The 17186-nt window shown below is 33.7% G+C and overlaps 3 protein-coding genes across 3 annotated transcripts; 1 reads left to right on the top strand and 2 right to left on the bottom strand.

Moving 5' to 3' along the window:
* Nucleotides 1-1431: 1431 nt before the first annotated feature.
* LOC114185917 (uncharacterized) lies at nucleotides 1432-3853 on the top strand. The gene is made up of 3 exons (XM_028073872.2): nucleotides 1432-1885; nucleotides 2019-2434; nucleotides 2612-3853. The coding sequence occupies exons 1-3, from the start codon at nucleotides 1432-1434 to the stop codon at nucleotides 3653-3655; spliced, it is 1914 nt and encodes a 637-aa protein (XP_027929673.2). The 3' UTR covers nucleotides 3656-3853.
* A 3633-nt stretch (nucleotides 3854-7486) lies between these two features.
* On the bottom strand, nucleotides 7487-8190 carry LOC114184794 (early nodulin-like protein 7). Its single transcript, XM_028072101.2, has 2 exons — nucleotides 8001-8190; nucleotides 7487-7885 (listed from the first exon to the last, which is right to left on the bottom strand). Exons 1-2 carry the CDS (start codon nucleotides 8188-8190, stop codon nucleotides 7503-7505), a joined length of 573 nt encoding a protein of 190 aa, XP_027927902.2. The 3' UTR covers nucleotides 7487-7502.
* A 2878-nt stretch (nucleotides 8191-11068) lies between these two features.
* EMB2083 (AAA-type ATPase family protein) lies at nucleotides 11069-17060 on the bottom strand. The gene is made up of 11 exons (XM_028072593.2): nucleotides 15590-17060; nucleotides 15170-15342; nucleotides 14802-14903; nucleotides 14543-14707; nucleotides 14262-14402; nucleotides 13599-13757; nucleotides 12729-12814; nucleotides 12449-12527; nucleotides 11834-11956; nucleotides 11669-11725; nucleotides 11069-11576 (listed from the first exon to the last, which is right to left on the bottom strand). Exons 1-11 carry the CDS (start codon nucleotides 16974-16976, stop codon nucleotides 11361-11363), a joined length of 2688 nt encoding a protein of 895 aa, XP_027928394.2. The 5' UTR covers nucleotides 16977-17060; the 3' UTR covers nucleotides 11069-11360.
* Nucleotides 17061-17186: the final 126 nt, after the last annotated feature.

The raw sequence follows: 17186 nt of genomic DNA, 5'->3' as shown, positions 1-17186 counted from the left end.
TATTCATTGTTTAGATTTAAAAAATTAAGATGGAGATAATATAAATTTCGATATTATCTTATTTTACATGGAGGGTAAATAAATAGAAAAGTGACAAATTCCTTCATATAACATTTTTTTTTCTATTTCTTATGTTTTCAAAATTTCAGCAAATCCAAACACTATCTAAAATTGGTTATAAAATATTTGGGGAACATATAAATTCTAAAAACACTACGCCAGAAAAAGATTAATATCAAACATAGATATTTTTTTTCAATATAAATAAATCTCTTATAAATGATGAACAATTATGGAAATGTTTCTAAAAAATATTTTATATTTTTTCTATGATATGTACAAATAATTTTAAAATATTAATTTCGGTATTTGAAGAGATAAATTTTCTAAGGCCTTATAGTCAATAGACGCTCAAAACTAGTTATTAATCATACAATGAACCATTACCAAAGACAAAAAAAAATCTGAAATACTCATTTTGCGTTAAAAGATATTTTTTTTTAAGAAAATGAAATGTGCATTCTAAAACAAGAGGAAAAGGGAGTGTATCTAAGTTTATGAATGGAATAAGAGTCAAAATTAGTTTATTCTTGAGAAAAAATATATGTGGCGTTATATAACCATGTTAAGCAAAGTAAATTGTGTGAATGATGAGCCACTGTCATATTGAATACTGCAGCGTCTTCTGCCAATAGATATTAAGCCATTTTTTTTAAACGGCCCACAAAAATGGAGTGTGTTGACTTTTGCGTATCCCTTTTCAGGTACTATTCATTACACACGTGTGGGGCATCCACAACTTTTGTCTGCAAGTAAAGACAAGGTAAAAGAGAAGAAGAATCATGCATGTTCAACTTTTCTTTTTCTAACTTTGTTATTTCATATCGGAATATTATAATAATTAAATTTTAAAAATTTTCTCTTATAAAATAGAAAAATTAAAAATCACTTAATTTAGATAGTAAGAGAAAGTTGTCACGATTCAATTATTATAATATAATTTTCTTTTTATATTAAAAAACAATAATATTTTAACAACTTTTATATGTTTATCGTAAAAAGAAAAAGTATTTTATTATTTTAATCGTAAATCAATAATGAAAAAAATGATGGTAATCTAAACAATTTGTAGAACTACTGAATCAAATAAACACTTGACTTTCATCAAGTGAGGTCATGCATGCGCAGAAGCTTCTTGGAAATATTTGTAAACAACGTCGACTTTGAGATGGTTCCGTTCTGACACAAGAATTTTCCTTGAAAATGTTGAAACGTAATTTCCGACATGTACATCAAAAGCACACGCTCAAATCCTCATATGTCAATGTTCACCGTCCTGCGATAATTTTCCAAGCTTTTTCTTCAAGTTCTTGTATAAGAACCTTTCTCTGACAAAGTTATTGCTCCTCAAGGAATTTCAAGCTCAAGAATATGGATCCAATGTTCTATCTTGCAGTTAGAACCAATGATATAACCACATTTTCTAGCCTAGTTAAAGAGAATGAAGAAATTCTCCAGCAGAGAACAGCAGATTCCTTCAGCACTCCATTACACCTTGCTTCCAGGTACGGCTGCACCAAAATAGTATCTGATATTGTGAGATTGTGCCCTGACATGGTTTCTGCTGAGGATAAAAACATGGAGACACCGGTTCACGAGGCTTGCAGACAAGACAATGTTGTTGTCTTAAAGTTGCTGTTGGATGCCAATTCCTCAGCTGTTTGTAAGCTTAATCTGGATGGGAAAAACGCTTGCTTTCTAGCTTGCAGCCATGGCCATCTTGACATGGTGAAACTCTTGCTCAATCTATCTGAGAAGGTGGAGCCAGTAGCAGCAGGGTTTGATCAATCTTGTATCCATATTGCTGCATCAAGAGGGCACACAGGTAAACATAAAACTACTTTTTCTCCACTGAGTTTGAGTGATTTTTAACTTTTATCGACTCTCACATCCCATGAGTCAGTTCCTGCTAACAGGTTATAGATAGCTAATCTAAGGAATTTGAAATTTTATGACAGATGTTGTTAGAGAATTGTTGAATAAGTGGTCAGAACTTACTCAAGTGATTGATGATAACGGGAATTCACCATTGCATCATGCTTGTGAGAGAGGACACAGAGAGATTGCATGGATCCTACTAAGACGTGATCCAAATCTTGGTTTACTATACAACAACAATGGCTATACACCATTGCACCTGGCTGTGATGAACGGAAAAGTCTCTATCCTTCAAGATTTTGCGTCAAGCATTGCTGCCTCACTAAACCGGATCACTAGAGAGGAAGAGACAGTGTTCCATTTAGCTGTGAGATATGGATGGCACGATGCATTGGAATTCTTGGTACATGCCTCCAATGGTACCAATCTATTGCACTGTCAAGATCGTTATGGCAACACCGTCTTACACCTTGCGGTCATAGGCAAACGCTACAAGGTAGCCTCTACTTCTCTCCCTTTTGCAATATCATTTAATTGTTGATTCTGTGATGAAAAATTGCTAGGACTTCGATCCATAAAATGAACTTTCATGAACTAATTATGGTACATCCTAGCCAATCTAGCTTTCATGTGTCAGTAGTTGTGCTCATAGTTTCTTTTATGATGATTGCAGATGGCAGAGTTCTTGATCAACAAGACAAAGATGGATATTAATGCTCGGAACTCTGGAGGGATCACAGCACTTGATATCCTAGTTCAGTATAAGGACAGTGCAGAAAATAGGCAATTGCAAGCCACTTTTATAAGAGCTGGTGGTAGAAGAAGCATCCAATCTGTGTCTCCAGTAGCATCTAATTCTGTGTCTCCAGTAGCATCTAGTCTTTCTATGTCATGGAGGTTTACACCTAACCCAGTGGAATTGCCGAATCAAAATGAATCGGTTACTGCTTATTATGATTCTGCAACAAGCACCAAATCTAGATCACCTTCCCAGCCTCAAATGAGTGAGATAACTGAGAATGGAAACTATAAACCATATCCAACAAATTCAGGGAAACAGAAGAAGCATCAAACCAAAAGAAAAGTGGAAAATCTAAGTAACTTTTTCTATAGTCAGAGCAACAGGAAGAAGCACTATGAGATGCACAGAGAGGCAATACTGAACGCGAGGAATACCATTATAATAGTAGCTGTTTTGATTGCAACTGTAACTTTTGCTGCTGGTATTAGTCCCCCTGGTGGTGTGCAGCAAGAAGGAGCATTGAAAGGTGAGTCAACGGTGGGAGAAAAAACTGCCTTCAAGGTGTTTGTAATAAGTAACAACATAGCACTATTCACATCTCTATGTATAGTAATTGTGCTTGTTAGTATCATTCCATTTAGAAGAAAGGCACACACAAGATTGTTGGCAATCACTCACAAGGTAATGTGGGTGGCTGTGGCATTTATGGCTACTGGCTATGTTGCAGCCATTTGGGTGATCTTGCCACACAGTCCAGAGATGCAATGGCTATCTGTTGTGTTACTTGCTCTGGGTGGTGGCTCTCTGGGCACAATCTTCATTGGTCTTAATGTGATGCTGGTTGAACATTGGCTCAGAAAATCAAAGTGGAAGAAGACTAGGAAAGAAGGAGATGATGTAGCTGCAGACAACGAAAAGGAAAGTCAAAATTCAGATATTGAGAGCTCTTATTCAAAGGGTTACCATTCATACTGATTAATCTGTCTCTCAAAATCAGAACGTTGTGTGAAAAAATTCTTCTAAAACTACATCACAAACTAAAATAACACAGAAAAAAAAAAATTTAACCTGAAATGAGGATATGAGTTTTGGAAATTCTATTCCATCTCTCTTGAAAGATTGTTCGTGACGTTGTTTGTTAAGGTTGTGTTCCTGGGAGGAAGTGGATATGGAAGAGAATGAAAAGATAGATTTGTGTAAATATGGTTAGATGAATTTTTGTGTTTTTTTAAGTGTATTTAGAGAATAACTAATATTATTGTTATATATATATATATATATATATATATATATATATATATATATATATATATATATATATATATATATATATATATATATATATATATATATATATATATTATTAATAACTAATATTATTGTTATATATATATATATTATTAATAATTTATTAGACATATATTATTAATTATTATATATAAATTATTATTTATTATTATAAATATACATTATTAATTTTAATAATTATTATATATATAAATATATTATTTATTATATATATAATAAAATAATAATAATAATTGTATATAATTATTAATAATATATATTTTAATTATAATTTAAGAATAATATAATTTGTAATTATTAATATTTGAAATATTATGAAAATAAAATATAAGAGATGGTTAAAATGGTAAAGTTAGTTATTATTTTTGTCAATCTTCGTGTGGATGAAGATTTTATTCAATCCCTCAAATCTGTCTTCGTATATGATTCTAAGGAACATGAAAAGTAATGACAATCTATCTGCGTAAATCACTGGATTTGTAAAATTCGCTCAAACGAACACTACCTAAGTGTTTGAGTAGAGATAAATTTAGACAAAAAAAAAATAATCTCTGTAAAACCTTAGAAAATGGTATTTTAGAAGTGATAGTGGTTTAAAAATAGTGAGACTCGATTATTTTAATATTAAAAAGGTTTTAGTATAAATAGAATTGTTATAAACGAGTTTCATTATTTTAAAACACATCATCTCTCTAGAAACCACTTTTCTAGAGCTCTTTGAAAGTTCTATCTTTCCAATCGTCTAATTGAAAAACTGAGACCGTAGGATTGATCCTATCTCCGTTCGTGTAAGCTAAGTTTCCGCTGTCTTTTTGGTTTTTACTGTTTTCTATTACATGTAAGCCTTCTTCAGCTTGCATGTGCTATTTTATGTATCAATATGAGTCTCTGTTGATCAGTGATCATAATGGTATCTCCTTATCGTTCTTGTAATGTTTCTATATGTAGATAGAACATCCTGTGGAGTTAGAGACGTATGACGTTTATAGAGTTGTTTAAGCAGAATACTAGGTTAGGGAAGCTAATTTTTATTATGTCTCACAAACATGTTAAGAATGTTATTATATGATTATTATGTAATTGACTGATGTGTTTGATAGGTGAATTTAGTTGTGATGTTTGAAAACTATAAATTCTTAGGTTTTATATGTTGTTTGAGAATAATTGTATGCTATGGGTGCAATTGATGTGAATATTTTGATAGAATTAATGTTTGATACTCAATGGTCTTTGGTGGAGGTTTTGGAGTTGTATGGATTGGTTGAATAGGTATAATTTTGCTTAAATAAGTTTCTGTAGAATTATGCAGAATTGCTTACTCGCTGGGCAAGCCTACTCGCTGAGTGAATAAGTTGATCTGCAGAATTATGCAGAACAATAATCTGTAGAATTATGCAGATTCGCATATTCACTGGGCGAGTGCTACTCACTGGGCTAGCATGGGCCAGTGGCTGGGCTAGTGCTACTCGCTGGGCTAATTTCCAAGTCAGGAACTTTCAGACCTGTACCAGTGGCTGGGCTAGTGGTACTAGCTGGGCGAGCATAGGCCAGTGGCTGGACGCGTGCTACTAGCTGGACGAGTGAGTCAGAACCTGAAACTTGTATTTTTGAGTTAAATTGAGTGGTGCTTTAGTTACCTTAGAAGCTTTGTAATTATTATGAATGATGAGTATATGATATGAGATTGTTTGTATGAGACTGAGTTGAGATTGGTTAATGCTAACCCAAAGAGGATTAGCAGTAATTGTGGTAGTATATGCATTGAGGTAGGGATTGTCTTGGTAGTTATCCTGACGCTCTAATAACCATTCAAATTCTCAAGTAGAGAGGAATGGGGTATGTGGTGAGAGGAGCAGGAGGTCCTAGCCTAGGGTTTTTCCTTGACCATAGGTGTTAACGGACTGACCTTGTATGTGGTAGAGTTTTGACTCTTAATCTAACGCTCTACAGAGCATGAGATGCCACTACAAGTGCATAACTGATTAGATCCGACCTCAATACATGTATCCGAATTAGTTGAGTCGTAGTTTAGAAATATATGTGTGTGAATATTTGTTTGTTTTAGTTGTTAGATATATCAATGTTATATGGTTTAAGAAAATTCTTTAAAAGTCATTAGCTTACCCTTCTTTTGTGTTTTTGTCTTGTGTTGTATGTTTTTCTTTTGCGATGATCACCTATTCGGTGGGAGCAATGGTGGATGTTGTTTCAGAGGCACTGGAGGTTGAGGAGCCATCTTTTAGGTCGGAAGGAGGTCTCAATGAAAAGCTGTTATAAGTGGTTAGCTTGTATTTAGGATTAGAAAGGTTTGGTACGTATAATTAATATATTTAGAAAGGTTTGGTACGTATAATTAATATATTTATATAGTCTGATCATTTTGTAAGACTGTATTAATATACTTTATACATTTATTTATTTGTTTTGAATGCTAAGGTGGAATATCCTATTTTATTAGTTTTAAGCTGCTGAAATTGGAATTTTACAGTCTCCAATTTAAGGTGGTCTCAATTTAAGGTGTGTGGAGTGGAGAGTCTTGAACTTGAGAGTTACGTTTATTCACCTTAGCAAATGAAAATTCAAATTTGTGAATAAAACATGGTACGATTGTTAAATACTTTTATTATGAAAGAAAAACTAATAATGGACTTAACACAATACTTTGATTTATTGAGATTATCGATAAAATATCTATATGGAAGTTAAACCTTTTAACAAAATGATAAATTGTAATTCATGTAACAAAAATAAGTTACATTTTTCATCTGATCTTGTCTCATGCAAAATTTCTCATTCTATCGTGAGAAAGTGATTAAACAAAAAGCAATTCGCTTTAGATTTCAATTTTCCTTTGAAAAAGCTTAGCCTTTTCTTACTATAATGCCCGTGGTTTTCTTTTTGTAAATTGAAGAACTCCTTTTAAATTATATAATATATAAATCAATGAATAAATGCAAATAAATAAATTTATCTTTATACACATTATTTATTTTCATTTACATACTTCACTTGTTTATCTTTCAATCTCTTTTTTCTTTTACAAATACAAAAGTTACTTTTTTTAATGATTAAAATACTCGTAAGAGTGAGTTATAAACTGGTGAGTGTTAAAAAAGTATTTTTATTTTTACTTTTTCAGATTGCATGAATTACACACTTTGGACGTTGAATTATTTAGTTAAAAACACCTCGCCGGAGTGAAAAATCCTGGTATCAGATGATAAACTAAAACAATGATATGAGTAGTTTTTACTTCTGGTCATCAAAATCATCTATTAAGAAAGAAAAAAATCAGACTCTTGCAGTGAATATTCAATTTGAATGTTGAGAAGTTTGCATGACCAATAGTAAAGTCATGGCCATAAATACACTGCTAAAATCCACAATGATCTTAAGGTAACTAAAACAGTAAAAAAAATAGTTGAAACTGTAATCACTAACCTAAACATTACAGAAGCAAACAAAAACAAAAACAAAAACAACTAGTTGGTCGTCGTAACCTTAACAAACACATTCAGGGTGCTAACAGTAACAGCATCACAATAACAAACGTGATCACCAAAACAGACATAGAAGTTGCAGTAACCATCACTGAGGCTGATGTTGAATCCTCAAAACTTTGATCAGAAGGTGGAGGAGCCATTGGTGGAAGCCCTTGCGGCGGAAGAGAAATGGGTGGTGGAGATGAAAAACGGTGTTCATGAATCACATCCACGACTAATCTTTGCCCATTCTTGCAGTGTTCACTGTTTCCACTGATGAAGTAGAAGTCCCCGGGCCTGTCAAGGTTAAAAGTGCTCTTACCATTGTCAAAAGCTGTGATAGGGTTACTTGCATCACAATTCATGTAATCCAATTTCTCCACACTGAGAACCGAGTCATTCTGGTACTCAAAAACTGCGTAAAGAACAACGTTAATGCATTTGTTTCCATGACTTCACTACAAAACTGACCAAATGAAAATCATGATATGCATAGTAACAATGAAAGTGAAGTGATTCAAGAAGCTTACCGAGAGCATCACCAACTTGAAACCTGTTCCTTTGAGCCCATTGGCTATAAAATTCAGTATTGTTGGGGTCAGGTTGGTGCCAGCCGAGGCTACCGCCAACGTGGAAATGAATGGAAGCGTGAACAGAAGTGTTGGTGGCAGCCATGAAAATGATGAGACAAGTACATAGGACGATCGAAAGGGATGCCATGGTTGTTGTCTTGTTTTTCTCGTTTTTGTCGCAACAATGTATGGAAGCAATGGATGGTGGTAAACGAATAGAAATGGAAGAGAAGAGTATATATAGAGAAGATGAAATATGAAGTGAGAAAAGGTTTGGTTAGTGGGAAGTTTTAGTGGTAACGTGTGGCAGTGTTCATGCAGCTGAATTTGTGGAGAAACATACTATGTAACTGATCACTGAATATCTTAGTGTAACCGCCATTTTGTTATATATAATTTTAATAGTGAAATATATAATTGAAAGTAAAATATTATAATTCAAAAATATAATTGAAATAAAAAAAATGATTTGTGTGGGAAGATAATAGAGTTAATGTTTTTCAGGTAGAGATGAACGGGTAAAAATGTCAATTTACTTAATTTGTAAAAAATGAGAGATTTAGTGATGAACTGTAACCACCATTATTAAGTACTGCTCACACGTTATCACCAAAATTGTCCACTAACTAACCTCTTCTCATTCAATCGTTCATCTCTTTTATATTTACCTAATCATCATGATTTTGGTGTGATTTTTTCCTTTTTAAATTTCTTTATGAACCCTACTCAGAGTTAAATTGAAAAGATAAACATCATCCATTCAAAAATAATAAAAAAAACACTGTCATTTATATATTTATATATTATAGTTTTTCAGTTTTTCATAAACAAGTAAACAGGTAAAAATGTCAATTTGAGAAAAAAAAAAGAATTTACCTTCTTCACTTCTTTAAGTATAACTGTCATTCAATATCATCCACATTTCATATGATGTTAACATGCTTAAATATATACTAAATTAATATTTTTTAATAAATTATATTCTTAAGTTTAGAAATGCAAAATATATTAATGGAGATTACTTATGTTAATAAAATTTTGCTTTTCAAAATACATCATTTTTCGAAATAAAAGAACTTGCATAATTGAGTCACAATTCAATATTAAAATATTTTGATCATAGGCGGTTCCACATTCATGCATCTCATCTACAACTAGTTAGATGAAGAAAGTAGGTAAATCTCTATTTTTTAAAATTATAATCATTTTACTTTACCATAAGATTTTTTCTCTTCAATTATGTTTATCTTATCATAACCAAATCAATTCTTACAATTCACATAAAATTTAAATAGAAAAAAAAAATCACATTAAGGGTGGAAGATCATAGATATTCTTCTTGGTTTACAAAGAATGTCAATCTCACCAATAAAGGGAAGGATGATTTATGGTGAACATTGTACAACCTGGTTTTTAATTGAAAATTTATTTGTTTTCTCCTCACGTATATTTCTATTTCTATTCGTTGAAAATAATTGATGTTATCCTTTATATAAATAATATCTTATCTTATTTAACTCGTGAATAGGATGACTTCTGAATTTCTATTTAATCTTTTCTATTTTTCTTTTATTTTATTTTGATTTTATGGATAATATTTTTGTTTATATGCACACATAAACTATAGAATTTTCTGACAATAAAAAAAATTAATTATCATATCCTATTGTAGCAGTAGAACTATGTTAAAAAACAATTGTGAAAATTTATCAGAATTGGCTTTTATATTGTTATACAAATCTATCATATATGTATACAAATGTAGAGTAAAAAAGTGTAATATTTTGTTTAAACCAAGCAGTGTATTTTATTGGGCAAGTAGATATAAGTGATCATACATACAAATACTTTTACCTAACGTGTTCTTTTTAATATTTTATATCATATACTTTAATGTTACTATCTTTTTAATCACTTTATTTTCATTATATCATATCTCTTATTAAATTATAAATATACTCGTTTTCCTTTTCCACCAAAGAAATACTTTCTTAAAAAGGTTTGAAATTGGAAATACACTATCCCATTCGATAACCATTTTTTTTCTACTTTTTTATATACACATACTTCAATAAACCATAGAAATTATTTTCTTTATTTTATTTTAATTATATTTTTAAATTATAACATTTTAGTTATAATTATTTCTAAAAAACACTTTTAATATTTGACTTTTTAATCTTTGTCAGTCTAAATTCCAAGGACGTCGGTTATAGGCGGCCGACGTTTAAAGATGTCAGTTATAAAGGGTCGACGTTTCTTGATGATACATTCTGAAAGCCTAAACTGTCGATGTAACTCCACGTGTCAAAAGTTGTCACTTCTTTTTAATTTTCACTTAAAAAATGGTGAAAGAAATATTTTTAAAAAAGTTACTAAAATTGCTAAAAAAATTTGAGTAAATTAATAAAAAAAATGTGAAACTAAATAATTATGCAATCAAGATATAAATGTGCAATCAAAGTATATGAAAACCAAAAATCAACCTCATATCCAAATGTCTCAACTTTATCAATTGACATCAGGGTTCAGTGGATCAACACAATTGACGTCCGGATTTAAATGACCAACATCATTTTTTATGTTTTATTTATGAAAAAGTCACCCGGACATTTTTTGCATTGACTGATTATTGGACTAACGTTCAAATAATTGCCCATTTTACACTAATGTTTATATTCTACTATTGAAATTATATATATAATAAAAACAATTACGGCAAAAACATATGTAGATGTTAAAATAAAAAGAAAACCATTTTCAATAACTAGCCTACTAACACAAAAACTCAATGAAAAACAACCATCGATATAACAAAATTGAATAAGCCAAACAAGAACACAGAATTATGTTATTAAATAATAACAAAAATAGCAGAAATAGGCATTTCATCCAAAAAGATACTTAATACTGTATTATAATGTACTAGTGGAAAAGTAACATTTCATATCATCGTTATATAAGAAATAGTGTGGATGATGTATGATGCATTGTTAGAAAATGTAAATAAAATTGTGGAAAAGACATAATACTTAAAACTAATATGATATTGATTCAAGTAACTATTACATGGACGACAACAAAGGCATAATCAGAAATGCCAGAGATTGGTGGGAGTTAAACAATAGTTCAGGAATGTCTCTGTGCAGAATAATAGTTGAAATTGTAACTTGCCTTTCCAGCAAAACGTTCTGGAAAAGACTAACTCTGAAGATCCAACAAAAATTATGTCCATACTCTGTAAGGACTTGGGGTAAAGAATGTACTATAATACAAAAAGAAGGTACAGTAAAAATATTCCCCAAAATCTGCAATTTGTTATGCGTGGCTACTCAAACTTGCTTCCTTTCCACTATCGATGAGTTTTTGGAATTCTCTGCACTTGGCAATTCGTATGTCAAGTATGCTGGGAGGCATTGGTTTTAGAGAGCCGTGCAAATCTACAAGACGGAAGAACTCTTGTTTGGTTAAGCTTTTCTTCTCCATCAGTGCATTCACCACAGCATCCATCAGCGTTCTATTTTTCTCAAGAATCTGAAATACAAAATAAAGTTTTCACTTTTACTAAATAAACAGAAGCATATTCTTCGACAATAATCTTTCTCCTTCCTTCCATTACAACATACCTCTTTTGCTCGTTCATAACACGAATCCAGAATTCGCATTGCTTCCGAATCAATATCCTGAGACAATGAAACATGTTGAAATTGTAAGTTGGCCAAATACTATCATTGCCAAAGCAGCAAATAAGAAACATCGTACGAAAATAAAACTCAAGACAGAATCCATACATTAATTCGGTCGGACACCCAGAAGTTGGACATTCCGTGATACTTCTCGGAAAGCCCACCAAGAACAAATGTTCTCGCTGCAGACCTAGCGTTGTCGGCAGTTTCAGCCCATATCGTACTCAACTGAAAGATTGAAAATTAAGTTAAATTTTTCTACATGTCCAAAACGTACCCATAATATGATATGAGCAAATAAAAAGGACCAACAAAATAAACATTTGACACAGATAACTTGTGTACTGATATAAAACCCATAATTTACAAAGGTAAAAATATTAAGCAATAAATCATAACGAATAGCATCAATGACTAACTGAGAAAAAGAGTCATTTTTAGATTTTCTCTGACCCTATAGAAATCTGAAGTCCATATACTTTAATTAATTTTCCTTCTGATCCCACTCACAGAAATCCAAAGTCCCTAGAAAAAACATATTCGTGTGTCCTTCATTAAGGCTAGTTGGTTGACCAACACCTTAAAACATGAAAGATGTTGGAAATAATTTTTTTTCATTGCATTATTTGTTTGACCTGGTAGTGTATTTACCTTTAGCTTTAGAAATGCAAAAAATAGAGTAAGGAAGTCTGTGGAAAGCATGTAAAACTATTCTATTACCTGACCACTCCCAAACCAAAGTTCATCAGCTGCACGTGGAGCTAGTTGAACAGTAATATGATCAAGGAGGGATTGTCGACTGCACCGTAGTAGCAATTAAAAATTAAGAGGAAAATAATAAGGGAAGCAAAAAACACAGTTTGCAATGCAATTTGGTCGAGCAGTAATAATTTAAAATGCATAATGCAGGCAGCCTTTGAAAACAGACAAGCATTTCATTTGGAAAGCATTCTCCAACAGCTAAATATAAGGAGTACAAGTTTAATTAAATAACCCATACGTGAGCATTCCATTATTAAATTTGACTGAATCCATCTTCACCCGAACATAGCCCAATTCCCTACCAGCTCTAGGAGCAATTGTGACCTACACCAATACAAACAAAAAGCTAAAATGTCACATTTCTTGTCAGCAACATTCAGATAACAGATATTCATGAAACAGAGTAAAGAGAATTTTTGTTATGAGAATAAACCCAATAGAAAGTAAATTTCAAAAAGATATAGAACAAAATACCAAATGAAGGTCAACTTCCTGAATTGCTAAACCGTAATGTCTACTCTAGAGCATTGCGGAAGCATACAGATAACCAGAAACAAAGGACAAGCTTCTACTTTGCAAGCTATTGTTCTATGTAAGATGCAGCCATTTTCCATTCAATATAGCAGTTAGTTTATGTTTTGGCTAAATGTTCCTTTTAGCATTGCATTTGTACTGTTGTATTGTCAACTTCAAATACTATCCATAAGTACCACATCATATGACTCACACAATAATATTCATAGTAAACTTAGTATAATATTCATAGTAAAAGGAATGGAAAGAACAACTATTTTGAAGATGTAGGACAAGCAGAATCTTGCTTGGATCTTTTTTCCATCAAAACTTAGTATCTTTCAAATTGACTCCTAGCTCAGTTTTTTTTTTTTTTCTAATAAAATTGGCCTTTTACTAATATTTTGCATGTATACCAGCAGGAAAGATTGCATGCAAATGACTTTGCACATGAAAATACTTGATATAACTATTCAAGAAAATAAAATATTTTTAGGTCGTTTACAAAATAATTCAATTCTAACAGAATTCATCGTTTCAAACAAAACAAAATATGACTAACCAAAAAATAAAATGGAAAGTGTTAAGCCCTTACAAACTCTATATTTTTAAGATCAGGAAAGTTCACAGCCATGACAGCCATTGCAGCTTCGTTTATAGCTACTTGTTTCCATGTCTCGGTGCTTCTTTCCTTTCTATCTAGCATTCCCCTTTCCTCCATTTGTGCAGCTTGCAATAAGTCATCAGTAGTAATCTGCAATAGTGAAAGAAAGAAACGACGCACTGTGAACTACAACGTTACAGCAACCAATTAGTAATTCCTTTCCTTATTACTTCCTCCTATGAGCCTCTATCCCCTTTATGTGTAAAATGATTAATAAGGTAGTTTATATCGATAATGGGTAGAATGGGTAGTGAAATGTGTATACCAAAAATTTATAAAAAACAATCCACTTTATTAATAGTTATAGATGTATGAAAGTTTCTTGTGCCACATTAAGAAACTTCTTGTTGTGGAGACTGGAGACACAGAAACTGGTAGCATCCTTTAAGAGTTACAAAGTAAATGAACGTATTATTCAATGAAGCTTGCCTTTAAAGTCAGAGAAACACTTTTATTTGCATGCTTGATTTTGGAAAGTGGTAAGGATATTGAACGCGGGATGCCATACACAATGCAGCAATAACTTTACCAATTTCCTGTAAGGAAATTGCTGAATAGTAACTATCTGGCAATATTGTATATTGAAGCTATTACCTCAGTCCTCGAGTCACGCATCATATTGATGGCAGCAACCTCAATTATGTTGGCTAACTCTGCACCAACCATTCCATCAGTCATACCAGCAACAGCCATGTAATCCACATCTTCAGCCATTGGCTTTTTACGAGCATGGACCTATGACACCAGAGTGTAAAATTTAATACGCAAACTACTTAAGGTGCTATTAGTCACAAATCAACAACTATTAATGCAATAAAATAAATAAACAAATCCTGAATGCTACATGCAGGTGAAATTTATAGAGGCGCTGCTACCTTTAGAATTTCTATGCGGCCAATTAGGCCGGGCTTGGGGATATATATTTTCCGATCAAACCTGCCAGGTCTCACAAGTGCAGGATCCAGGATGTCTGGTCGGTTTGTGGATGCAATGGTGATCACCTCTCCCCTCCCTTCAAACCCATCTAAGCAGACCAGGAGCTGGAGCATTCAGTCAATAGGAAACATCAACCAATATAAACACAAAATTTTACTTAAGAAATGCAGATCGCAAGTTTAGCACTGCCAGCTTAACCTGATTAAGAGTAGCATCACGTTCCTGTCCACCAGAACCTTTAATCAAGCCACGCTCCCTTCCAACGGCATCCAGCTCATCAATGAAGACAACAGATGGGGCCTGAAAAATAATATACAGAAATGGAGTCTGTTGACCGAAGCTAAAAAAAAGTAAATTTCAAGAGAAGACAAGAAAATGCTGTATAGTAAAAAAGAAAGGTCTCCAATCAGCTCGGAACAAATATAATGAGGAACAAGGGGATGTGTCAAGTTTACATGCTAATGCACAAAATAAATTAGTTGCAAAATCCAACTAATAATTTGACTTTAAACAAGTAAGAAAAATTGTTAGAACACTGCGGAAAAGATAAAAAAAATATTACGTACATTATCCCTGGCTTCTTGGTAAAGTGCACGGACACGAGAAGCCCCAACACCAACATATATTTCCACGAACTGTGAAGCAGAAATAGAGAAGAAATTAACCCCTGCCTCACCAGCCACTGCCTTGGCCAGCAATGTCTTTCCCACTCCAGGGGGTCCACAAAGAAGTATACCACCTGGTGAAGTCACCAATTAACATTTCAACTTTAAACAAGTCAAATGTAAAGCGCAGTGATCTCTTCCTTTCCTTATTTTTCTATAGACAAATGATATAAAGACTATGTGAATATAACCGATAATCAAATATGTATCCAAGCGCAAGATTGGAAAATGCCAGAACTAGTCCCTGGAAACTGTCCTATAAAATTTCATGAATTTTAAGTTTTCCTGTTAAAAGTTTATGATAGTTGAGCAAAAAGAGACCTGGTATTTTCACTCCCCTCCTTCGGTACATCTCTCCATGAGTAAAGAACTTGACAATCTCCTCAAGTTCAAGCCGAATTTTACCCAGACCTGCAACATCACTAAATTTGACATCCACGCCTCTCTCTAGATACTGAGGAAGCCTTCTGTTCTGTGCTCGCCTCACACGCGCTCCTGATCTCATAAACTGCTTTGCCACTTTCAAATAATCATTCTCCTCCCCTTTCCCCTGCTCAATCTCTTCATCATCAGCCTCAATTCCCTCCATCTCTCTCTCCAACTCCCTCATCTTCTTCCTCTCCTCGGCCTCAGCCTGCTCAATCTTCAACCTGTCCTCATAGTCCTTCTTATGCTTCCTATAACTCAGCACCACAGTCCGGTAAAAAATGTAGAAGAACAGCACCCCAAGTGCATTAGCCACATTGCTATTGTTAGCCAAATCGGACCAAAAATACGCCATTCTCTCGTTCCGCTCACTCGCCTGGCGCATCGATTCCCGGTACCTCCTCTTTCTCATCTCCTTCTTCCTCCTCCTCTCCTCCTTCTTCTGAGCCTTAATATTCCTCTCCGTCATCTCCCTCTCTTCCCTCAACCTCCTCAGATCCTCCTCCTTCTCCCTCTTCAACTCCATCCTCATTTTTCTATACTCCGCAGCCTTCTTCGACTCCTTTTTGGGCTTTGCTTCGATATCTTCAGGACTACCTACAAGGAATTTCACCAAAAAAGGGGGCAAGTAAATGTTTGACAACAGAGGAGAAGGCCACTCCGGCCTCTTAAGGGGCGGTGTGTATGCGTTCACACACACTGAATCAATCTTCAACGCATCCCATGAATCCCAAAACTCGCTGTGACTCTCAACCGAAGGCAACACTGTCCTCAACACTCTCGAATCGTCCAAAACAACCAGAACCGCTTCGCTGCGCTGCCTCAATTTCGCAGAACTGGGTTTGATTATGTGCTTCAGCTTCCCATTCTTCTTGAGCTCGATGATTTCGCTGTAGGGAAGGCGATCGGCGACCACGGGAAGCCCTCCAGACCATGTTTTAAGCTCCTCCGGCGAGAGAGCTTCGGGTTTTTTGGCGGACTGTTTTTTGGACGACCGTTTCTTGCCCTTGGTGACGACGGCAGCGGCGGCGGCCGGTTGGGGGAGGGAGGCAGAGATGACGGTAAGGGTCACGGAGAGTTTGAGGAAGTCGAAGCGGTTGTCGTTTGGGGTTTTATGGTTGTCGTCTTTGTCGTCGGCATTGTTGTCATCATTGTCGGATTTTGGGGTTGGAATTCGCGAGAAGATGGAAGGGCAATAAGGTGGTTTTGGAGGGCTTCTGAATTTGGGGTTTAGGGGAAATGAGGACGAAGAAGAATAACGAAGGAAGCAATGTGAAGCCATGCCACAATGTTTAGTGTTACATTCTCAGATATGGCTACTCCCATGAACCTGCTTCCTTTCCGGATAAGTAGTTCTGTTTCTGTAACAAATAATAATTCATGATATATATATATATATATATATATATATATATATATATATATATATATATATATATATATATATATATATATATATATATATATATATATAAGTTTAGACATTTCTTAT

This window comes from Vigna unguiculata, chromosome 5 (genome assembly GCF_037176805.1).
Source record: "Vigna unguiculata cultivar grain cowpea cultivar isolate G323 ecotype 2 chromosome 5, ASM3717680v1, whole genome shotgun sequence".
NCBI classification, from domain to species: Eukaryota; Viridiplantae; Streptophyta; class Magnoliopsida; order Fabales; family Fabaceae; genus Vigna; species Vigna unguiculata.
The sequence above is the reverse complement of the archived record's forward strand: the minus strand, read 5'-3'. Positions and strand labels throughout refer to the sequence as shown.

Coding starts and splice junctions, on each gene's coding strand:
- LOC114185917 (XM_028073872.2), top strand. CDS start 1,432: ATGGATCCAATGTTCTATCTTGCAGTTAGAACCAATGATATAACCACA. Junction 1,886..2,018: donor TGCATCAAGAGGGCACACAG/GTAAACATAAAA, acceptor ATTTTATGACAG/ATGTTGTTAGAGAATTGTTG. Junction 2,435..2,611: donor TCATAGGCAAACGCTACAAG/GTAGCCTCTACT, acceptor TGATGATTGCAG/ATGGCAGAGTTCTTGATCAA.
- LOC114184794 (XM_028072101.2), bottom strand. CDS start 8,190: ATGGCATCCCTTTCGATCGTCCTATGTACTTGTCTCATCATTTTCATG. Junction 7,886..8,000: donor TCAAGTTGGTGATGCTCTCG/GTAAGCTTCTTG, acceptor TTCTTTACGCAG/TTTTTGAGTACCAGAATGAC.
- EMB2083 (XM_028072593.2), bottom strand. CDS start 16,976: ATGGCTTCACATTGCTTCCTTCGTTATTCTTCTTCGTCCTCATTTCCC. Junction 11,726..11,833: donor GGGTGTCCGACCGAATTAAT/GTATGGATTCTG, acceptor TCATTGTCTCAG/GATATTGATTCGGAAGCAAT. Junction 11,577..11,668: donor GTTATGAACGAGCAAAAGAG/GTATGTTGTAAT, acceptor TTTGTATTTCAG/ATTCTTGAGAAAAATAGAAC.